This window comes from Salvia splendens, chromosome 15, assembly GCF_004379255.2.
Source record: "Salvia splendens isolate huo1 chromosome 15, SspV2, whole genome shotgun sequence".
Taxonomy (NCBI): Eukaryota; Viridiplantae; Streptophyta; class Magnoliopsida; order Lamiales; family Lamiaceae; genus Salvia; species Salvia splendens.
The window spans coordinates 16,266,581-16,284,711 of NC_056046.1; the positions used below are offsets into that span (position 1 = coordinate 16,266,581).

Here is an 18,131-nt window from a genome sequence, read left to right on the forward strand (position 1 = left end):
AGATAGCTTTCAAGGATGACATATTGGCTCTATTTATACTAAAACCCTAGGGTTGGTTCGACCTATCCTACTACGTTCGGGAAAGAACCAACTAAGAAAACCCGAACGGGGCTTATAATTCGCCCGACGCAATTATAATTAAAATAACAAAGATAATTCCAAAAAAAAGAAAAGAGAAACAAACGAAATAAACTATAGCAAAAACACACTACTTCATGAACTTTGCCGGAGCCTTGATCTTATCCCGCGGTCTAAGCGTCCTTGTCGGGGCTGCTACCTTCTTCTTGCGCTGCGGCGCCGGTGATGCTGAGGCTACAGCCTCCGGTTCTTCCGTCCCTCGTTGAGATGCTTCCTCTGCGTCGGGGCTACTCGTATCAACTCCCCCGGGCTTAGCAACCTCCTTGTCCTCAAGGGGGAGGTCAGGGAAACGCTTCCGAACAACCTCCAGCGGCTCCCATGATGTAGAGTCGGTGCCATCAGACCAGCGCACAAGCACGTGCTCCACCGCCTTACCCTCATGCCACATAACCCGTGAATCCACCAAAGCCACCGGGTGCACGATGGGCCACCCCCCACGAAGTCAGACGGTAGGGGAACAGGTGTCGACGAGTTCTCCCCCGCCACAAATTCTCTCAAAAGGCTGACGTGAAAGACGTCATGGATCCGGCTCCCCTCCGGCAGACGCAGCCGATAGGCGACCGGTCCCACCTGTTCCACGACCTCGAACGGCCCGTAATAGCGCCTCGACAATTTGGCCGACAATGGCTTTGCTACGGAGTGTTGTCGGTACGACTGAAGCTTAAGCCATACCAGGTCTCCTTCCTCAAACTCAACATGCCGTCGCCGCCGATTGGCGGAATCCCTCATCCTCTGTTGTGCACTCTCCAGATTGCTGCGGAGCTCGCGGAGTAGAGCTCCCCGCTGGCGTATCAGATCTGCCACTTTAGGTGGGGTTGCCGCCGATGGAGATGATGCCACCAGCAGGGGCGGTTCGCGGCCATAAAGGGCCTTGTAGGGTGACGTGCCTAACGCGGCATGATGGAAGCAATTTAGGGACAATTCCGCCCAAGGCAGTAAATTACACCATTTCGACGGTCGATCCGCTGCGAATGCCCATAAATACTGCTCCAAGCCTCTGTTCCGTACCTCCGTTTGGCCGTCGGATTGGGGATGGTATGCGGTGGAGAAGTGGAGTTTGGTGCCGCTAAGGCGGAGCATTTCCTCCCATGTAGCATTCAAGAATACCGAATCTCTGTCTGACACCAACGTCTTGGGAAATCCATGGTGGCGGACCACTGTATTAATAAACAAGTGCGCCACCCGCAAGGCATCAAATTTTGTTGGCAACGGCGCAAAGTGCGCATATTTGGAGAGACGGTCAACCACCACCATGATCGCTGTGTATCCTCGAGATGGGGGAAGTCCGGTGATGAAGTCCATGGACACATCCTCCCATACCTGTGACGGAATTGGCAGGGGTTGTAATAACCCGGCCGACTTCTGCGTTGAGTATTTGGTCGACTGACATACTGCACAAGAGGCGACAAATAGCTTCACGTCCTTCCTCATGTTCGGCCAATAGAATCCCACCGACAGTAGACGGAACGTTCTCTCGTGGCCGGGATGGCCGGCCATAGGCGAGCAGTGGTGTTCAGATAATAGGGGCCGCTTGAGCTGGGACTTGGCGCTGAGAAGAATGCGACGCTTGAAATAAACAAGGCCGTCTGTATAGGAAAGGTGGGGTGGTGCGGTACCTGCCTCGATCTGCGTGACCAACCCTCGTAGTTCTGGCAATTCCGAGGTCTCCCGGCGAAGGAGGTCCAATAAATGCGGGACCGGATGACTGCTGACCGCTAGGAAAGCCGCCGTGGGTGGTTCTGGCGGCGGGGGTGTGGCGGTGGCCTTCTCGCCGACGGCAGTGTCGTCCTCCCGACGTGATAATGCATCCGCCGCCTTGTTCGTACTGCCTTTTTTATATTCGATAGTGAACCGGAATCCCATTAATTTCCGGACGTAAAGTTGCTGGTCCGGAGTCTGGACTATCTGTTGCAAGTGGTCCTTTAAGCTCTTTTGATCACTGCGAATGACAAACTCGCGCCCGAGAAGGTATTGTCGCCATTTCTGTACGGCCTCAACGATGGCATAAAGTTCCTTGTGGTAAGTCGATGCCACTCGGCGACGGGGTCCCAGCTTTTTGCTGAAATAAGCGATGGGGTGCTTATCCTGGATTAGCACCGCGCCGACGCCCACATCCGACGTGTCTGTCTCGAGGCAAAATCGCTTGTCGAAATCCGGTAAGCTAAGGACCGGGGCAGTTGTCATTGCCGTCTTGAGGTTGTCGAATGCCGCAGCCGCGGTTGGGGACCAGGCGAAGGCTTCCTTTTTTAATAACTCCGTGAGGGGGGCCGCTATCATAGCATAGTTAGCCACGAAACGGCGATAGTACCCTGTCAATCCCAAAAAACCACGCAACTGCTTGACCGTCTTGGGGTGGGGCCATGACGTCATTGCTGCAATCTTCGTCGGGTCGGCCTTCAAGCACCCGTCGGTCACCAAATGCCCCAAATACTCGACCGTCGTCCCGCAGAAAGAACATTTGGAGAGCTTAACAAAAAACTGATGTGTCTGTAGTAGTGTCAGTACCTTGGCCAAATGAGAGCAGTGCTCCTCCATTGTCGGGCTATAAACAAGAATGTCGTCAAAGAAGACGATAACACATTTGCGGAGCAGTGGCTCGAAAATCTTGTTCATTGCTGCCTGAAAGGTCTAGGGGGCATTAGTGAGTCCAAATGGCATAACCAAGAATTCAAAATGGCCGTCGTGGGTTCGAAAAGCCGTCTTGAAGACATCCGCGTCATGCATGCGGATTTGATGGTAGCCCGAGCGCAAGTCCAGTTTGGTAAAAAACCGCGCTCTGCCGAGCTCATCGAACAGTTCATCCGCGGTCGGGATGGGAAAATGATCCGGGACCGTGGCCAGGTTCAGGGCCCGGTAGTCAATGCAGAATCTGAAGGTCCCATCCTTTTTCCGTATAAGGAGTACCAGGGACGAAAACGGACTGTGGCTGTGTTGAATTATCCCTTGGTCGAGCATCTCCCGCACCTGTCGCTCTATTTCGTTCTTCTGAAAATAGGGATAACGGTAAGGCCGCACATTTACCGGTTTAGTGTCCGGTAGGAGGTGGATACGGTGGTCAAAACCCCGCCGCGGAGTCATCCTCGTTGGAACTGCAAACACGTCCCGAAACTGGTCCAACACGATCCAGACATCATGGGGGGTATCGGGCGGAAACTCCTCTGCCGCCGTCGGCCCTGCACCCCCAGGCCCCGTGTCCATCCGCACAATCTCGTAGAACTCGTGAGACGACGAGTGAGCTGTCAGCATGGCCAAGGACTGAAGGGATATGAGGCGTGGGGCTGGCTGGACCCCGTGCAACGACACGCGAACCCCGTTCTGGGTAAATTCCAGAGTCTTCCCCACAAAATCCGCCGAGACCTTGCCCAATGACTCGAGCCAATCCATTCCCAGGACAATATCAGGCCCGTGGATTTCCATAATGTGCAAGTCGATGAAGAAGTCGACCCCTTGAACGGATAGCTTGGTACCCCGCGCAATATGAGAGCACACCAATGATGCCCCGTTGCCCACATAAACGCGAAACGGGCGTATAGGCGTCAGGGGCAATTGTAATTGCTCCGCCACTCTAGGATGAAGAAAATCATGGGTGCTGCCCGTGTCGATCAGAATGCTGACCGTGGTCTCTGCTATTCTCCCCACCACATTAAACGTTCTCGCCTTAGGGCCCCCTGCCAAGGCATGGAGGTGCGATAAGTCGGCCGTAATAAGCGTGTCACCGTCCTCACTACAATCAGATTCCTCGGCCACATTGTCGCCATCCTCCTCACCCACGTAAGAAAGCATCTTGTGTTTGCACACATGGCCCGGCACCCACTTCTCCAGCCCCTTCCGGGAGCGTTCCGCCTTTTCCGCGTTCGAGACTCGAATCGGGCGGAAGGTTGGACGTGGGGAATCCCGTGTTGCCGTGTCTGGGTGGCTTGGTTGGGCGGCCGGGGTCGTGGACGACACCCTGTTGTCGCGGCTGCCCCACTTGTTGCGGGATTGGGGAGGGTGCCTTTCCTCGTGCGACACTGCCAACCTCAAGGCCAAAGCCATCGTCTCTGCCAACGAACCCGGCTGCTGTAACTCTACTTTCTCTTGGATCGGTTCCTTAAGGCCAGTTATGAATATCGGGATCAATGCTTCCTCCGAAAGCCCTCTCACGCGATTCAAATATCGCTCAAACGCGTCGTGATATTCGGCGACCGACCCCGTCTGCACCAACTTGGATAACGGTCCAATGCAATTCCGGAAGCTCTGTGGATCGAACCTGTGTCGCACATCCCCCAAAAACTCCTGCCACGTCACCACAGGGTTATTCTCCCGATAATTAAAGATCCATTCCGCCGCCGGTGGCTGAAAAAGCATAACCACGTAGTGAAGGCGTTCATAATCCGGCATCTGCAAATGGTCGAAATAATACTCGACCCTGGAGATCCAATTCGTCGCGTCAGACCCGTCGAAACGGGGCGCCTTCATGGACAGGTCCTTTGGTCTGTCCGTTCTGCCGCCTGACATGTTCTGCCGGGGCACAGGGGAGTCCCACGATGTCGGGTGGCGATACTCCCGGAAGCCCCTATCAAGATTCATTGCGACGCGATCAGTCGGTCGGTCCCAGCTAGTGCGAGGCCGTGGCCCAGTTTGTGTGCGATAAGGCCCTTCGCCAGAGCCCGAATGTGTGGGCCCTAGGTCACGCCTGAGACCTTCGCGTCCCAACCCTCGTCGCCGGCGGAAAGCCCCACCACGTAATCGCCTGTCGTGGTTGAAGTCCGAGGGCCCCTCTCCGTCCGCCGGCCAAAATTCTCCCTGGGAGCGATACCCCTCGCCGTCCCCGTCGTCGGACAAATACGTAGTGTTCGGTTCGGGGCGGCGTGTAGTCTCCCCCCGATCACCCCTTCTATCCCACGCATCCATCCTGAATTCCATCTGATCCAAACGCGCTAGAATACGGTCCAGCGCAGCCGCCGCAGGGTCGGCGGTCGCGGCAGCCGGACGTGGCGCGCTGCTGGTCTCCGGACCTTCCCCGATACGAACACCCGCCGTGAAGCGGCGGGACTGATCGGCCCCCAACTCCTGAGCGTTGCCGCCGGTAAGGAGACCAGACGGTGGTGTTGGATCCGCCATAATTGAGATCGCAATGAAGCACCAGTTGTTATGGTTATTCCCTCCTTAACGTTCGAATTCCTCGCGAACAAGAAACGAGGGCCGAAGCCTTCGAGCGCCCACGATAGCGGGTCGGCGAAGTCGACGACGGAAGAGTGCTGGGCGCGAGATTGATTCCTCGTCGGCAGCGGTTTGAGTGTTTCTTGTTGGGCAATTAATTGAGCCAATATCGTGTATTTCATAGATAGCTTTCAAGGATGACATATTGGCTCTATTTATACTAAAACCCTAGGGTTGGTTCGACCTATCCTACTACGTTCGGGAAAGAACCAACTAAGAAAACCCGAACGGGGCTTATAATTCGCCCGACGCAATTATAATTAAAATAACAAAGATAATTCCAAAAAAAAGAAAAGAGAAACAAACGAAATAAACTATAGCAAAAACACACTACTTCATGAACTTTGCCGGAGCCTTGATCTTATCCCGCGGTCTAAGCGTCCTTGTCGGGGCTGCTACCTTCTTCTTGCGCTGCGGCGCCGGTGATGCTGAGGCTACAGCCTCCGGTTCTTCCGTCCCTCGTTGAGATGCTTCCTCTGCGTCGGGGCTACTCGTATCAGATTGTTTCTCTAAATTTTGATTTCGATTTTGATGGACTAACTAAGGCCACGTTCTTTTTTCAAAATACTACTCCCTCCATTAATGTTTGATGCTTAAGATAGTTTAAAATAAGATCAACGATCGATATATGAATATAAAAAATTAAAGTTAGCATGCTTGAATTGTACATATATATATATATATATATATATTCTACATTTGTATCATGTCCTCGACCACTCTAGCTTATCAGAAGTAATGTATCTATCTCATTCAAGATTGCTTCTCCAGATTTTGATTTCGATTTTGATGGACTAACTAAGGCCACATTCTTTTTTCAAAATACTACTCCCTCCATTAATGTCTGATGCTTAAGATAGTATAAAATAAGATCAACGATCGATATATGAATATAAAAAATTAAAGTTAGCATACTTGAATTGTACATATATATTCTACATTTGTATCATGTCCTCGACCACTCTAGCTTATCAGAACTAATGTATCTATCTCATTCAAGATTGTTTCTCCAAATTTTGATTTCGATTTTTGATGGACTAACTAAGGCCACATTCTTTTTTCAAAATACTACTCCCTCCATTAATGTCTGATGCTTAAGATAGTTTAAAATAAGATCAACGATCGATATATGAATATAAAAAATTAAAGTTAGCATACTTGAATTGTACATATATATTCTACATTTGTATCATGTCCTCGACCACTCTAGCTTATCAGAACTAATGTATCTATCTCATTCAAGATTGTTTCTCCAAATTTTGATTTTGATTTTGATGGACTAAGTAAGGTCACATTCTTTTTTCAAAATACTACTCCATCCGTCCGCCATTAAATGTCACATTTTTTCTTTTTACCATCCGTCCCTCAATAAATGTTTATTTCACTTTTACTATATTTGGTAAGTGGATCCCCCATTCCAATAACTTATTTCACTCACATTTTATTTTAAATTTAATATATAAAAGTAGGATTCATCTTCTACTAACTTTTTTACTATCTACTTTTATTTACAAAGTCAAATAATTTTTTTAAATTCAAGACGATCAACTATGGGATATTTATTCATGGACGGTTCCGAACTAAATGATTAGGAGGTAAGACTTTTCAATAATTATCTGACCATGTTTGTTAGTCACACTTCTCATAGTGTAAATGCATTGACCCAAGAGCGGGCGCTATCTAAGCTCATTCATTTTAGCCATTAATTAGCCTCTCGCAGTTTGCTTTTTTTGGCAAATTAAATTAAGCTCTTAATTCGAGCGGGCGCTATCTAAGCTCATTCATTTTAGCCATTAATTAGCCTCTCACAGTTTGCTTTTTTGGCTAATTAAATTAAGCTCTTAATTCCATTCACTTAGACATTAATGTATGATAATGATGGTAAATATATGCTAAAATTTCATCAAGGAGTTATGAAATGATCAGGATGTTTGGCAACATATACTTTCTCTGTTTCTTAAAAATAAAAACTCTTTCTATTTTGATCCATTTTTTAAAAATTTCCATCTTAGGAAACTTCTTTCTCTCTATGAGGTGGGACCAGTATCCACTAACACACACATTTTCTTTCTATTTCTTTCTTACTTTACCAATTTTATAGTATTAAAACTCATGTTACTTCAAAAGTTTATATTTTTAGAAAACAGAGGGAATATACATATGGTCATGTAACCTAGCTCAATTCAACCAACTTACCAAGTGGGCTTGGTTTATTTCCAGATTTATAAAAAGCCCATTGGCTCAGATCAATTTAGTAGATCGACCCAAAAGAAAAAAGAAAATAAATGGAAAAGAATACAGAAAATTATGAAAAAACATGAGGAAAACAGCAGAAAAACAATCCAACATTGTCTCGTCTTGTTCACCGCATTTCCCTCTTAATCGCATCCGAGATCCTCTTCCTCCCATCTCCATCTGCCGCCTGCTTCGCCACCGTGCCGCTACTCTAGCCTCTTCCGCTTCTAATTGGGACGTATTTCTTCATCCCCCATATTCGAAACCCTAGCTCGAAAATTACGTAATTACTATTTCCTGATTCAGTTTAATCGTTTCTTCACCTTGAGAACAAAAGGTTATCATCTCTGTGGTAATAATCGTGTGTAACTATGTCATATATGCTTTTTAATTTTGATAAATGCGATATTGTTTGATGGCGGATCATATTTCCCGTCTGGATTGTAGTGTGGAGTAGGTTGCTAGTTCTTCGTAAGAAAATTTGCAGATATCAATACAACTGGCCCTCTCCGAATTGTTGTAGAATGAGCTAGGAATTGTTTTTTTTTTCATTTTCTTATAAGTATCTCTTGGTAATTGATTCCATGGATCCTATGCACATTAAGATCTTTGCATCCAATCAGCACTAACATTGGCAATGACTGAGATTGGTAGAGGCTAAGAGGTGTAAATTTTTTCCCCTAGTTGTCAATTTCAAAGAGATTCTTACTGTCCCTGGTTGTGAATCGATATCATGTGCTGGTGAAGTTCTGTTAATGTCGACTTAGTGAGTTTTTTTAGCATGGTCTTGTGCCGGGTTGAAAGGTGAAGTTTTACATTAATGAGTCATATTTGCATTGCTTCAGGGCTGATTCTGAAGTAAAAAAGATTTGTTCTTTTCCTCTATTTCTTTTTTCCTGGTAAAGTACATAGAAGAGCATGTCACGAGAAAGGGCCAGACGTGTCACACTAGCACCAGCTGAAGAGGTGGGCCTCTTAAAATTATTTTCCTTATCTCAATATCAACAAAAGAGATATGTGCTTAATGCTTATGTAGTGATAATTTGGTAGCTATACTGTATATATATTTCCAATACTTTCATCTTTTTAACATGTGTGGTGCTGTACTACTGTGCATCTGAATAGCTTGTAAACAAGTTATAAGTTGTTTGATTCTGTTCTTCTTTTCTGGTTCTTATATTTCTTAGCTCTGAATTGCAGACTATTGAGAAGATTAAGAAAGTTGTAGAGGAAGGCAACTTCTATGGCGCTCAACAAATGTATAAGTCTCTTGGTTCCAGGTGTGATTCTAAATATCAACTGAAATACATAATATTTTGAGCAGATGTGATGGTGTTTGGGCACTCTGGGGAACTTTTTTTTTAATGTTTGTGACTTACAGTCAAGTCTTGCCAATGTCAACACCTTTAGCCGTGATGATAGAACTATAGAAGTTAATCTTGTTTTGTTTTGATTGGCAATGACTGCAGGTATGCTTCTGCTGACAGGTACTTAGAAGCCTTGGATATTTTTCACTCAGGGGCTTGCTTACAATTAGCAAATGGACAGGTCAGACTTGTGTCCCTGTGATATTTTTCTCATATTCTGCTAGTATTTAGCTGATCTTCATGATTCTTTCTAATGTTTTAATGTGCGTCTATGTGCTAGAGAAAAGAAGTGGATGGTATTGACTGAACTAAAATGAAGTGGAATATGGAATAGATATTGATAAAACTCTCTTACAAGGCCCTTCGGTAAATTATCGTTCGTAAACTAAACTCAAGGTTCAAATCCCTCTCAATTCTCAAGCATCTAGTGTGACTTATTTATAGGATTCTCAAAAGACTAAAGAAATAAAAAATAACATTGAAAGGTAGACTAATAGACTTCTAACACTTAATGTGATTTTAGACTAACAATTAAAGATAGACTTCTAGACTTCGAGACTTCCAGCACTTAATGCGTATATATTGCATCACGTCGAACAGCCTTGTCTCAAGGCTAGGTTACAAGTTGAAAACGGCCCAAATCTTCCAAGGCCAAATGTCAATCTATTTTCCAAATGATTGTAGCAAGGAAACATGGGGTTGCACCGACAAATACACCCCAGCAGCGCATAACAGCACAACCACACTCCTTTGAGGAGAACCATGGTGTGCGGCAGCGACGTGACTGAATTCTTGCACACAGGAGGATCAGACATCGTAGCAGGAATCAGGATGTGTCAGATGTAATGCGGAGGAAACCAAAAGGAAAACAATGGGTTGTTGTATGGACTATGGCGGGCAGTGGAGATTGGAGAAGACCGTTGCAGCAGAAAAGGTAGGTGCGGTGGCAGTGTAGGTGGAACAACGTGGCTGTATGAAGCCAGCTGTCGCCAGTTAGGGGTGAGGTTGAGGACGGCCAACTGGAAAGAACTAAGAGCACCATCACAATGGCTGGAGGAGTTGTAACAGCTGGTAGTGGCTGACAAAATAAATGGCCTTTGTTGTTTCCTCAGCTGTTGGAATGGGAACCAGCTCCCTTTGACCTACGCGGCTGCCCAAAATAGCAAGTTGTAGTTCGAATTCTGTTATAAACCTTGATCCAATTGCTCTATAAACCTTGATCCGATTGCTCTTATGTTTCTGCCATGTTCCTTTCCTCCATTGCTTTCTCTAACACCTCAACATGAGCTTTCATTAGTGTTGTCATTTCTTTCCATGTTTACCACATCAATTTGTTTGAGAAAAGATGCGACTGGAGATGGATGATATTGGCTAAACTCAAATCAAATGAAATATAGATTAGATATCGATAAACAATCCTCTTATGAGGCCAATTTATCTAATGAGGCTGTAAAATGCTATGCTTAATCTAAACTGAAGATTCCACAACCCTCTCAAATCTCAAGGGACTTATTTATTGGACTCTCAAAAGACTTAGGGAAATAAAGATAATGTTAAAAGGAAGAGTTATTGACTTCAACATTTAAAGATTGAATTCTAGAGTTCTAACAATTGAAGATAGACCTATAGACTTTCAGCTCTTGATGCGTATCACTATGTTAATCCCTTGTAAAATCCTCTCATAAATTACCCAAATAACGTGTTTGAGGAATAATGATTTTGACACAAGATACAATAAGTGATAATAATTAATGCTGAAACTATTCAGTACTATGAGGAACTTCCAGATGGCAAGGTGGATTTTTTAAGCTTGGAGACCCCGACTTCCATTTCTTCTCTATTTTCAAAAGTGATCTGACGAAATATAATTTCCTATATTCTCTTAAGAAGTGTTTTTAATGAATTATATTTACATTTCACACTTACAGGTTACATGTGGTACTGAGCTTGCTGTCTTGTTTGTGGAGAATCTTGTTAAAGGAAAGATCGCTTATGATGATGACACACTTGGTCAGTTCCATCATAATGGTTTCTTATTGTTTCCATCATTATTTCCTTTTCTTTTTAGTTTTTATTGACATGCTGGCATGGACAAAAGAACCCCAGATTGTGATGTCGTGCTATCAGTTTACGATTTTATTGGGATCACCTCTCCCTTATTGATACAAACTTACACATACATCATTCCTAGATTCATTAAGAATTGAACGCTAGTTTTTGCTGGCAGAGCACTTTGGCAATCACTTTATGCACGATTCAGACACTGACATTAGTTATTGCGATCAATTACTGAAGCGTTTGTTGCCAAAAGTTAAGCTAGACTGGAATGTCTTGATAAATCTGTATTTACTGATCCATTAGCAGTATCTCTTAAAATATTTTCATGGAAAATATTTATATCCAACAAGTCAAAGGAAATTGAAATGGGGTGAATAGAGTTAGGTACATTTTCCTATTACTTGCAAAGTTGACAGTGTCAATAAATTTTTTAACACCGAAACCCAGATCCATTTGAATTACTGATGCCAATCCAGTCAATCTCCATCTGGAAGAGGTGATTTGTTATAAGTGATTGCCTGATTCTCTAGGAAGCATAAACATTTGAATGGCTGAGTAGCTTTGGTTGATGAGGAAATTGGACGTTCAGAACAGGGTGAAGTCTTCTACGAAGAATGTCTGTAAAAGAGGGACATTAAGCTGTAATTTACTACTATTATTTGAATGACTGTTTTGAGATCAGTCCTGATACTTGAATAGTTCTCTTTAATTTCTCTTTAATTTGATGAAATAGATGACTTAGTCCTTTGTGTTTGGTGATTAGTTCTTATCAGATTGAGTCGTGAACTTTCTTTTATTTTCTACATTGTTTTTTGGTTTTATACATTACGTAGAATCCGATAGTCTGTTGCAGATCGTATCAGGCAAATTTACAAGAAGTTTCCACGAATATCTGTGCCGCAAAATTTGGACCTAGCAGATGATGCTGATATGCAGCAACTCACTGAAGCTCTAGGAGCTGCAAAAACACGTACTGAGGGTTGCTCATCATTCTTGAGAGCTGCTATCAAGTGAGAAATCAGTTTCTCTTATGCATTCTATGAAGGGGTTCCTACTCCTTAGCGCATCTAATATCTTGTTAAGAACTCATGTACTGTATTTGGTAGTTTATGGTAGACCATTGTTATGGCTTGGATATCAAGGCGTATAACTATTGGATTTGTTCTCTCTCCCGTGCATTTGCTTATTATTATTTGGCCGAGGATCAGGATGTACTGTTAAATTTATTCACTTCTGAACAGGTGGTCTACAGAATTTGGAGGTCAGAGGAATGGATCTTCTGAAATTCATGACATGCTAGCTGACTACCTATACACAGAATCGCCTGAGTTGGTAACTATTGTTTTAGTAATCGTACTTTTTGAGAAAAAGATGGTACTTTTTGGCAATGGTTTCCATGATCTTTCAAACTATCTGTTAAGCTACTAAGTTTTAAAACGGTGTTTCTAAACACCCCCCTTTCAGCCTCTTTCTACTTTGTGATGAATTTAATGAAAAAGTATACTTCAGGACACGCCCAATTGCAAAAGCAAATACCACCCTGGAACTGCATGGTTTGTGTGATATATTGTTCATTGATACAGGATATGTCCAAAGTAACGTATCATTTTGTTCGAGGGAAGAATCCAAAGAAGTTTGGTCTTACTCTAGTCAATTTCATGGGCAAGGTCTGTCCTTGCTCTGAATTCTAATCTCTCACAAATGGCTTATCTATTATAGTACTTATTTGAGAACTTCTGAATGCAGTGTTATCCTGGTGAAGACGATCTTGCTGTTGCACGTGCAGTTCTGATGTAAGTAGTTTTTGAATGATAAATATGTACTCCTATAAAGTTAAACAGTTACTATTAAGAGTTGTACTCTTGCAATCCTTTGAAAAGAAATATGAGAAGTGCATCTTCTGGATATATGGTTTGAATTCTTAGTCAGCAACCTCTCTTTTACTTCTTAATGTGGCGATCAACTGTTGTCATGAGTTCATTCTGCCCATATATTATAAATTGGTCTAAGTCTAATTTATGCTCCCAATTGATGCATTAATATTGTAGAATGTTTGAGGCTTTTGCTTCCGCGTTGGTTACTTGAGACCTTGTCGATATCTATTCTTCTTATGAGTTTCATAGTACTCTGATTGTGTATAGTAAACGATCTCTTTTGAACTTAGGTACTTAGCTCAAGGTAATCTTAGAGATGCTATTATCCTTATGGATGAGATTAAGAAGCAAGTGCAACAATCTGAAGGAGTCAATTTTCCTCAATCTGATCTAATGCAGTTCACCAATTTTCTTCTAGAAACGTAAGTTGGATTAATTATTCTCTCTCATTCTTGAGTGCACAGCATTCCATATTTGTGTACTATATGTAATCATAATCGATAAGTATGACCAAACTGATAACGTTAAACATTCTTTCTACATGTGTAATGCAGGTTGCAGAGAGATGCATTGCCTCTCTTCAATATGTTGCGTGACCGTTTCAGACAAAGTATAAGCAGGGAGCATCTCTTTAACGAAGTATGCTATTCCCAGTCGCAATCTTTTAACCATCCTTTATTTACCCTTGCAAAATTTTCCTAACGGTAATCATACTTTTTCTGCTGTGGCATCGTGGATCAGCTGCTGGATGAAATCGCGGAGAAGTTTTATGGAGTACGACGTAGAAATTCCATGCCGGGAGGAATGTTTGGGGAAATTTTCAAGGTAATAACACTTATCACGGTTTTCCCATTGGATGATATTCTTGTTTCTCAACGTTCTGCATTTATTGATTTTGCTATTTTTCGCAGATGATGGCAGGAGAATAGTAGTAACTTGCAATTTGCGATGAGATAAATTATGATAGAAATTGATAAAAGTCAGTCGATACTCCTTAAAAGTTTAACTATGATTTTTGTTCTTGTTTATAGTTTGCCTTTTTATGGGCAAGGAACACAACTTTTTATTAGTCAGAAAACCTGTGACAAATGGTTTCCTGTTTGTTGTTTTTTAGTAGTACTATTTTTTTAAGTGTACACCAACTATGATCGATCATTCACAGAAAAATACATGGACTTTGTCCTTGCCCAAAAGTGACGTATCCCAATAATTTGGACTTTGGAGAGGTGGTCCTCGCGTCCTGTTGTGAGCCAAAGAAGACAAGAATAATAGTGATAAGAATGTGAATTTTTAGGGTTACTGAAAATGACAATGTATTAACATAACGAAAACGCCTGACAGCCCAATCCAATCTCCCCAAAATATCATTAAATAACTTGAATTTATTTCATTTTAAGTTAGACTAAGTCTTGTTAAAATGTATTAATTGATACAACTCTACAACATGCTTCAATTAATTACTACTCCATATAATATATTGTTAACACTAAAAATAATTAATTATAAAAGGATTTGTAATTTGGTTATGGATGATAAGTTCAATATATAATATCTCCTAATTAATATATATTTGAGCCTTAATTAAATTATAAAGTTAACAATTTAATTAGAGAATGCCTAAATATACCACCAACGCTTGTTGGTGTCTCTACTAAAATTAGAAGACGCAAATGAAACGTCCTAAAAAAAATCAAAAGAATAAGTTAATTTATCCTTAATTTAAGAACACTTTCTTGTGCGTCTTGCGTCCTACTCCACCCGTCCACGAAAAATAGGGCACTTTGTGAGTGACACGAGTTTTAATGTAGAATTTGTAAAGTAAGAGAGAAGTAGTGTTAGTGGAATGCGAGGTCCAAATTATTAGTAAGAGAGAAGAGAAAAAGAGTAAGAGAGAAGTTGTTGAAAACTTTCCTTTTTTGAATGTGCTTCTATTTTTCGTGGACAACAAAAAATGACAAATGTACCATATTTTTCGTGGACGGAGGGAGTATTATTTTAAAAAAATTAAAAAAATTTCAACGCAACTAATTGCATCTTGATTTTTGTGTTCTTAAGAACAAGTTTTTTGTAGTATTAGTAAAAATATCTATAAAAGTTTGGATGAATAGAGTTGTGGGCCCTCCAACATCACAATTCACACATGCTAACATAAGAGCATCCATAATGGTTTTCGCTCAGCCATAGCCTAGCCACAAACTCCTCTTGCCACATTATCAACACTCAAAATCCTCCTGCCACATCACCAGGACAAGCAAATAGCCCAGGAATAGCCTAGCAATAGCCTAGCCACATCACTCCTAATTATATAGAACAAATAATAATCGACAATCACACAAAATACAGAATTAAATTTACGACACAGATACGGGAAAATACAATAATAATATTAAAATTTTAAAAAAGTACATTAATTAAAAAAACACACTTCATTAAAATTAAAATAACATTACAACATCCTCATGAATGAGTTTGTCCCACATCGAAAGTGGAATATCAAACATTCAAGGATGTCTCTATAAAAGAGAAACAACCAAGAATGAGTTTCATAAAAAAATATTAAATAAAAAAAATTAAAAAATCTGCTCGCTGGTCGCTCGTCGATCGGGAGGCTGCAATAGCGCCGAGCCGATCGGCGAGCGCAACGGCGAGCGCTCGCCGAAATTCTCGCCGATTTGGCGCTCGCCGGTTGCAATAGTTCGGCGAGCGGACCAGCGAGCGCCAAAAATCGGCGTGCCGGTGCGCTCGCCGCTATTGTGGATGCTCTAATGTCTATTCGAGAGTTTCTTATTTGTACGTATTCAATCGCATATCCAGTCCCAATTTTTGATAGTTATTGTCCATCTAATAACTACGAATTATTTCATGGCATGATAATTCGAACAATGTTAACAGCACAGCACCTAAGTTTAATTTACAGCTAAGCGAAATTCAAACCATAAAAGTTGCAGAGAGACTTGAGAGTTTTATGAGTTCATTCATCTATTTTGTGTACTCATTTTGTATCTTGTATCGCTGATTGGATTTCGAAAAATGTCACTGGTTTCTTGTCCGTGGATGTAGATCAATCTGGATCGAACCATGCATATAAATCGTGAGTCAGTGTTTATTGTTCTACCTTGATCAATTGTCTAACATGAATTCTACCATAAAAAATAATTATGTAATGATCACATGCCTCAAGAGGGTACTCATTTTATAATGACCATTTTATAATTAAGGTTTACATATAATGACTCATTTTAACTATCTCTGTACTAGTGTACTTTATGTTAGTCATATATGTTTAGAAAAAATTAACCAATTACGTACATGAAACGATCGCTTGCATTTTTATTTTAATATTTATACGTAATTAATTTCACTAAATGTGAATATTCTTAATTTTATATTTAAATAATTTTTCTTTGTATATATGCCCAAAAGCGACTCACATGCGTTGCGTGCTTTACAATAATTGAAACATAAGAGCATCCACTATAGGGGCGGCGCGTCGGCCGCCCCCGAATCGCCGTCGCCGCGCCTACCTATAGCGTGGGAAGCGTCCGCCCCGAGGCGGATGCATTTTTTGGGGTGGAAGGTCCATCTGCGAGAAGGCGCCAAGGACGCGCCGATAGGCGCGCCGGCCTATAGTGCGCTGGTCATCGGCGTGCCGGCAGAGGCCGGACACTTTTTTTTAAAAATATATTTAATTTACTTATAAATACACCCCATTTCTCTCATTATTTTCACACCATTCCAACTCTTTATTCATACTTTCTCTCACTAAAATTTGTGGATTACATTGGTATTAAAAATGGACGATTTGTGGAATGACGCGTGGAATTCTCTGATTCAAGAGGTGCTGAGGGACGCCGACGAGAAGGATTCGGCGCGGGCGGCGGAATTGGCGGAGGCCGCGCTCCCTCGTGCGATTACTCATCGTCGGACCATCCAACGAGACCATAGCGGAGCGCACCAGCGGCTAATGGCAGACTACTTTGTGGATAACCCCCGTTACCCACCCGAGATTTTCCTTCTGCGTTCAGAATGTCGCAACGACTCTTCACCCATATAGCGACGAATTTGGCGGAGCGGTACAGGTGCTTACCCTCCAGAGTGATTGCACTAGCCGGATCGGGCTGCCTACTTTTTAGAAATGCACCGCTGCAATTAGGCAGCTTGCCTATGCCGGACCGGCTGATATGTTCGACGAATACCTACAGATGGGTGAGACGACTAGCCTAACGGTGCTCAGACAGTTTTGTAAGGGGATCCGGGAAATCTTTGGTCCGGAGTTCCTACGAAAGCCAACCTCTGATGAGTGCTAGAGACTGCTAGATATGCACGGTTCGGTGCACGGTTTCCCATGGATGTTAGGAAGCATCGATTGCATGCATTGGGAGTGGAAAAACTGCTCGGTGGCGTGGAAAGGCCAGTTCACTACTGGTTTCAAAAGCAAAAGGTCCATCGATGATTCTGGAAGTTGTTGCTGACTAACGTTTGCAGATCTAACATGTGTATTTCGGTGTTGCGGGTTCGAACAACGACATCAACGTTCTGCAGTCATCGCCTCTCTTCAATGATGAGTGCCGGGGGGAGGGTCCAGAAATCAGCTTTGTAGCCAAAGGAACTACCACAGGGGATACTATTTGGCAGATGAGATATACCCTCGTTGGCCCGTATTCGTCAAGACAGTTCGCCAACCGGTTGGACCGAAGAAACAATATTTTGTGCGAAAACAAGAGGCTGCTAGGAAGGATGTTGAGCAAACTTTTGGTGTGCTCCAAGCGCGATGGACCATTATACGGTGCCCGACATGAGTTTGGCACGAAGATGATGTCGCGAATATTATGTTAACATGTATCATATTGCACAATATGATAATAGAAGATGAATGATTTGCTGCAGAGCGCTGGGCACCGGAAGATGGTGCAAGTTCAAGTCATGGTGTTGCCTCTATGCCGATACAGATGGGTGTACCACGTAGTAATGAATATTTGCTCCAACGTTTCACTGATATGCGCAGGAGCACAACACATGCCATACTCCAGGCCGATTTGATTGAAGAGGTATGGGCACGTAGGGGAGGGGGCGCAGTGTGAAGAACATGTGTGATTTTCTATAGATTAAATTTTCGTTGTATAATTTTTCCATTACTTTAATACGACGAAAATTTAGTGTTCAATTTTAATCTATTTAATTATAGCCGTTTTTTCTAATTATGTGTAGTCCGATAATTTAATTATAAATGAATTAAAATATAAAAATAAAAAATTAA

The 18,131-nt window shown here is 42.7% G+C and overlaps 2 protein-coding genes across 7 annotated transcripts; one reads left to right on the forward strand and one right to left on the reverse strand.

The window, feature by feature from the left end:
• Nucleotides 1-2,766: 2,766 nt before the first annotated feature.
• Nucleotides 2,767-5,241, reverse strand: LOC121766761. Its single transcript, XM_042163015.1, has one exon. The coding sequence runs from the start codon at nt 5,239-5,241 to the stop codon at nt 2,767-2,769; it is 2,475 nt and encodes an 824-aa protein (XP_042018949.1).
• A 2,401-nt stretch (nt 5,242-7,642) lies between these two features.
• Nucleotides 7,643-14,010, forward strand: LOC121769030 (protein GET4-like). Of its 6 annotated transcripts, none has more exons than XM_042165686.1 (13): nt 7,643-7,858; nt 8,421-8,541; nt 8,776-8,855; nt 9,063-9,123; nt 10,871-10,952; nt 11,854-12,010; nt 12,242-12,332; nt 12,584-12,667; nt 12,747-12,793; nt 13,165-13,296; nt 13,429-13,513; nt 13,616-13,699; nt 13,786-14,010. In XM_042165686.1, the coding sequence occupies exons 2-13, from the start codon at nt 8,494-8,496 to the stop codon at nt 13,801-13,803; spliced, it is 969 nt and encodes a 322-aa protein (XP_042021620.1). In that variant the 5' UTR covers nt 7,643-7,858; nt 8,421-8,493; the 3' UTR covers nt 13,804-14,010. The 6 variants fall into 6 exon arrangements, with proteins under 6 accessions (XP_042021620.1, XP_042021618.1, XP_042021619.1 ...); XM_042165684.1 differs by having other exon boundaries at nt 7,644-7,927; nt 9,045-9,123; XM_042165685.1 differs by having other exon boundaries at nt 7,644-7,912; nt 9,045-9,123.
• The last annotated feature ends 4,121 nt before the right edge of the window (nt 14,011-18,131 follow it).

Excerpts from the sequence above, each read along its gene's own strand:
- LOC121766761 (XM_042163015.1), bottom strand. The coding sequence starts at position 5,241 with ATGGCGGATCCAACACCACCGTCTGGTCTCCTTACCGGCGGCAACGCT.
- LOC121769030 (XM_042165684.1), top strand. The coding sequence starts at position 8,494 with ATGTCACGAGAAAGGGCCAGACGTGTCACACTAGCACCAGCTGAAGAG. Across the intron at positions 10,953-11,853 it reads TTATGATGATGACACACTTG|ATCGTATCAGGCAAATTTAC; the intron begins GTCAGTTCCATC and ends AGTCTGTTGCAG. Across the intron at positions 12,668-12,746 it reads TAGTCAATTTCATGGGCAAG|TGTTATCCTGGTGAAGACGA; the intron begins GTCTGTCCTTGC and ends TTCTGAATGCAG.